We start from the raw sequence: 6,000 nt of genomic DNA on the forward strand, positions 1-6,000 counted from the left end.
CTAGCACACAGTTAGTGTTCATTAAATAATCTTTTTAATGAATAAACATGTATAAGGTGAAATTATAAGGCATTGTAGGAACAATGGAATACTTTAAACTTCAGAACTAGCTTAGTGTCATATGCAGTAAGGCCAGATACCAAGCATTGGGACGAGGTATTAAACCCTTAGACCTACTTACTACCATTTTAAAGTGGGCTGGGATGGTGGCTAAGACACTGTAATACAAACATCATGTGCTGCTTCTGCTGTAGTTTGCTAAAGGTCTGATTCAGCAGCCTTGATAGTTTGGAATATCTGAAAGTATGTGTGCAGGTCCAATCTAATTCTGATTTTTTTGTAAATTTCTTTGGCTATTGTTTGATAAGATGTAGTCATTGGAACTCCTGTCCTAGAGTGTGCATATGCCCTAGCTTCTACATGGTTATAACAAATATAAATTATGAGAAAGTAAAATTAAGTTTGGCAATAGATATTTTATCATTTTTAAAAATAAACTGGTCTTAGAGAACCAAGCACTTGAAAATACAGTGTATGAGTTGACAGCCTACAGATTACTGAATGGTAATCCTTACATTTACTGTTGACATTTCATTAAGTCTTCATGTGTTAAGGATTTACATTCTAAAAGAATAAATCTCAGTTCTAGTATGATCAGGGCTTCATTTTTTCTGAATTATGTTAATATAAGTTTGCTTGCCTGTCCTTCAGTGTGTCATATTAATTTAAACCATCGCTTCAGATAAAGAGGCCTTGATCTTTTGTGTGTTCTCTTAATTGTTTACTTTTCCTTTTTTTCCCTTTGTAAGTAGGAAAGAAATCTCATCTTAGGAAAACTACAGAGAAGAAACTCCCCACAAAACAAACCATTGCAAAACTACAGCAATCTGACATTTGGAAAATGGAGAATGAGTTCTATGAATTTGCGCTAGAGCAGTTCCAATTCATCAGAGCCCATGCTGTTCGAGAAAAAGATGGAGACCTCTACATCCTTGCACAAAACTTTTTCTATGAAAAGATTTACCCTAAATCGAACTGAGTACAAGGTGTGACTATTAAATTCTTGAACTAGAACTTTGACCTCGTCTTCACCTTAGTTCTCAGCTTCACAACCTAGATCACTGATTATATGTATAAGACCGTTTATATTGAGCTGAGTTAGGAAAAAGACATTACCATCAAGGAATTAGATACTGGCTGCTATGTCAGTGTTCTGAGAAGTTTTGCGTTTCAGGCATTTTTCTTTTTTTCTGTTTAAATTTTGGTGAGAGTTATAACCTCCTGCCTGGGGGGAAAAAGTTGCATCACCTAAAATAAACACATGGCAGGTCTAATCAAAAGACTAAATACACTTTCAGGAAGGGTTCTGATTCTTTTATTTTGATAAGCATTTTTTCACTTAAAGATGAATCTATTTGCCACTTCACCTCTACTGAATAGTGTTAATAACTGTTTGGCAGTATGTGCTTTGTTTTTGTGAACCATGTCTCATGAAATTTATTGGAATGTTTGATCATGTTTGCTAAGAAATATTTCTGCTGGAGTTGGACTTGCTCATATTTATGTAGGTGGTTTTAATTTTTTTTTTTTTTTGTGATCATTAGTTTTAAATCTCAAGTTAAACCATGAATGATGCTATAAAAGTTAAAGCAGTATTTCTCATTCCTGTCTTCCCAGTATCTAATATTGGGAAGATACTTCTAAGAATGTTGGCATTATCTGAAGTTTTAGTTAAGACTTAAACACATTAATATTTTAAAAAGCAGATTTAGTATTTGTTTCATCATGGGTTATTTGTATAGCTGTAAACTGAGATATTGGTGACTCCATATTATGACTCCATTAGTGAGCTGTGGTATGGGTAGGATTTTCCTACTTCTTCTGTACTTTTTCCTGTAGACTATTTTTACTGAGGTGCTTTATAATGTGTTTTAAAGCATTGCATTTACAAAAACAAAAAAAAGGAAAATGCTGTAAATATTGCATATTTTATGTATTTGGACCAAAAGGTTACAAGTAATTAGACAAAGTGATTTTGCACCAATTTTATTATGTCGAGTAAAAATCATCAGGTCTACTGTTCTTGTATTCTCATTTAACTTTACTGTTAAGATGTCACTGAAATGAATTTCAATAACCTTTCAATTTTGATAGAGTACATTATTCATTACGGGAGGCAGAATACTGAAAAGAGTACTAAGACGAGGAGTCAAAATTTTTTGATTTCTGGTCCTTGTTCTGCAATTTCCAGCTGTGTGATCTTGAGAAGTCACTTAGCCTCTCTTTGCCTCAATTTCCTCATCTTGAAATGAGGATAATAATACCTGCTGTACCTACCTCACAGGGCTGTTGTGAGGACTAGATAAGATGGCATGTTGAAAGCACTTTGAAAATTGTAAAGTGATATATAAATGTAAGGTATTATTATAGAAACATCTTTAACATATAGTTTCATACCATTCATTTTTTAAACAAAGAAAAGTCCACTTTTAAGCTTTGTGAAAAAAAATTTATCTTGATATAAATTTGTGTTTGATAAATATCTTCCCAGTGTTTTATCTTCCATGTTTCAACAACTATTGAAATATGAAACATCTGTGAACTCTTGAAGATTCATGAGCAGCTGAGCAGCTGCTTGAGTTCAGAAGATTCCCTGTTGGAAATAGACTTGGTTAGCTCACTAGAGATAGGGAAACCTTGCTCTTCAAAGTTGAAAGATTTTTTTTTTTTTTTTTTGGCTGTTATTCTACATTACCATTCAAAAATGGTAGCTATTTTATACCTATGGTTTTTAAAATATATTTTGCAGAGTTTAATTTCCCAGTGCATTCTTTACCTTCTTCCTCTTCTTAGAGTAACAGAGATGAAGAATTTTAGAAATGTTTTCTAAAAGAATAGTCTTTAATATGTTTAGTTTAAGTGAATATATCTGAAAAAGGCTTCACCAAACTCAACATGTTAGGCAGATTGCCTTAGAGAAGTGTAGGGGAGGAAGAAGCACTATTTAGCAGCAAACACTTATAAATAGCTCAAGAAACACTAAAGGAATGACAGAATCATTTTTAGCCTCTTTACCCCAAGTGAAGGGAAATATTAAGAGAACATAGCCAGGCATATATTGGGGGGGGGGGCGGTATTCTTGTTTTAAATTTAACTTTACACATATTTGCTGAAAACACAGATTGTCCCACCACTCAAAAGTAAAACACCACTTCTAGTGGGGTGTTTGACATTCACCCACTCATGAACAACCCCAGGTTGTTCTTGGAGTACATGCTAAAGCCTTCTTGAGGTGCATTAACTCGTAACTAGAGTAGTTCTTAGTAATGCACAGATCAGGGGGTCAGTAAACTACTTCTGTGAAGGACCAGAGAGTGAATAATTTAGGTCTTTGTTATAACCACTCGATTCTGTCATTGCTGGAAAAAAAGAAAGAAAAAGTACCTTAGTATAGAAACAAATGAACATGGTTATGTTCTGAGAAAACTTTATTTACAAAAACAAATGACATACTAAATGTGGTCCATGAGCTACCAGCCCCTGCACTAGAAAAATCATTTATGGAGAAATCATCTTTGTACCTGTACTCTAGAGGCCTAAAGGAGTTTATATACTTCCAAAAGCTCCTGGCTTATGTCCAAAGAATAACTTTCTGATTCATGCAGTCTCTCCCACAGATTCATAAACTTTTATGTATATTGCTTCCTAGTGGGCATGTTTTCTTTCCCAGGTTAACAGTTCAGAATAGGGACATATATTTTAGCATTTTTTAGGGTGAGTTAGGAGTGTCCTTCCTGTAGATTGAGAAAGGCATAGATTGAATTCCATCCGGTCCAGTACAGTCCTAGGAGTCTGAGTCCTTATAATACATAACTTTATAATCAAATAAATAGAATCACTGAGACAATATGTATTTTTTTAAAGTGGCAAACGTGGTTTTCTTTTTTCAGCCTTAGTGCTTTTTCAGTATTTTGACCATAGGGAGATATTTTTTTTATAATACAAAAGCAAATTAACCACTTTGAATTTTAAAGAAAATGTTATATGTGTATGTGTATATATATCTATATCTATGTTTATTTCCTAAAAAGTACCTTTTTGTTCAACTTGTATCGACTCCTGTTTTCTAATTGCTGTGAAATGACAACTTGATAAATTATTGTGATTGTTTTAAAATGTAATGGGGAGGATATATTTTGGTTTTACCCAGCTTTAATCTGTAAAGTATCACTTAAATATATCTGATAGCAACACTTAAAATATTGCATGGGAATTACTTTTCTATCATCCATATGCATTTGTGCAATTTCTAAAATATTGGATGCATCTGAATCCTTGATGATTGGATTTAAACGATTGAAAATCAAAGAACTTAAAACTTGCTGACTTTTAAATTTTTAATTTTATTCTCTATTCTTAAAATTCAGTTAATGCCTATAATTAGAAATCTATTGTTCTTGTTCTTTATATGTCCTATTGGAAATTCCTAAAATTTTAGTGCTGTCAGTAATTTCCCAAACAGTATTTTGATATTGCAGATGATTTGCTCATTGTATTTGCATAGTTAGAAAGAAAATAGTTTGTAGACAATGATTCTTTTTTAATAAAATGAAATAAAATTTTAAAAGCATTAGAGAATTTAACTAAAGACTGGTTCCCAAATGCATAGCTGGTATTTTAATTTATATTTAAATTCTACAGAGAACATCTGTGTAAATCATCTAGCTGGATTTTCCCATTGGTCATTGTCAAACACACCTATGGTCTCAGAATCCTTTATTATGAGGAGCACCTGGAACTGTAACCTTTTATGAAGTTTGTCTTTAAGAGGCCCAAGTGCTTCTGCTTTATGATTTGAATGTTTGCCTCTTTTTAAATTTAGTGCTATTTACTCTGAGAGGAAGTGGGGCAGTTGCCGTTAAGTTTTTGCATCCATGTACCCAGTGCAAAGTTGTTGTGAACTGCTCTCCAGGCAGCTTCTTGAAGGGAAAGCAATCCTGTTTCAAATGCACTGCCAATTCAGCTCCTCTGGAGCTTACTTTGATTCCCTGGAGGGGGAATTTTAGAAATTGAAATGAGTGACCATTTAGTCAGATTTATCCTATAATTTAAATTCATGCAGCTTTGTGACCTTTGCAGGACTATTTATAAAATGGCCGCTGATGATAATGACCTCTTTAAAACATTCTTGGTAAACCTATGACAGACACACTGGTGCCGTCCAAAAAGACGGCTTTTGTAGCTTTCTTTTTAGAGTCAGTATGTGAGTATCTCTAAAGCTGTGTTCAATGTAACTTAGAGAAACACATTGTCTGTTTTGACTTTTCTTTTATAAATAGCTAAGCAGTGCCTTCCCTCCATCACACGCAGTCCTCTTGGAAGATGCTCATTACTTCTTTTCCTGCCCTCCCCACCTGCCAGTTGATTCATTTATGCAACTGTTTCCAACTTCAATCCATTTTGTCACATCTGTTGGAGAGATAATCACTCCTTTTCTTTAACACTCTGCCAGCTTTCTGTTGTTGAAGTGTTTTAGTTGACTACCTGATGCAAACGCTATAAAATAAACACTCAATGGGAAGGGGAACATGACTTGGTGTCTTGTCTTAATATTTCCTTCTGTGGCTTTGATGCTAACGGGTATTCTAAGCTGACTTGGTGTTCAGCACCATCACCTTAACTACCAATTATTGTTGCCACCAGAAGGGCATGCATCATGGTTGGTTTGTAATGATTTCATGGCTCCTTTGTGGCTATAAACTTTTGTTGTTTTTTAAATCAGGGCCTCCATCATGGGAGGCAAGTGCCTTCTACCACTGAGCCATACCTGAGCCCTTGATAAATCTTGATATCCTTGGTTTTTACCTTGAAACTGAGGTTTCAGGCTCTGTATGGTTTCTGATATTCCTGTAGCATTTGGAACTTGCCTCTTCCCTTTCTCTATAGCCCTTTACCATATACATTGTTGCTTATGAATATTCTCATAGCTTAGCAACTGGA

The 6,000-nt window shown here is 34.3% G+C and overlaps 1 protein-coding gene across 2 annotated transcripts in view; it reads left to right on the forward strand.

The window, feature by feature from the left end:
- Positions 1 to 5,592, forward strand: part of Hs2st1 (heparan sulfate 2-O-sulfotransferase 1) — a 175,568-nt gene extending 169,976 nt beyond the window's left edge. The window contains exon 7 of one of the 2 annotated variants that reach the window (XM_071618011.1): positions 810 to 5,592. In XM_071618011.1, coding sequence (XP_071474112.1) covers positions 810 to 1,039 — 230 coding nt within the window. In that variant the 3' untranslated portion in view covers positions 1,040 to 5,592. The remainder of the gene's footprint in view (positions 1 to 809) is intronic. The other variant, XM_027935256.3, reaches the window with a different exon arrangement.
- The last annotated feature ends 408 nt before the right edge of the window (positions 5,593 to 6,000 follow it).

This window comes from Marmota flaviventris, chromosome 10, assembly GCF_047511675.1.
Source record: "Marmota flaviventris isolate mMarFla1 chromosome 10, mMarFla1.hap1, whole genome shotgun sequence".
Lineage (NCBI taxonomy): Eukaryota > Metazoa > Chordata > Mammalia > Rodentia > Sciuridae > Marmota > Marmota flaviventris.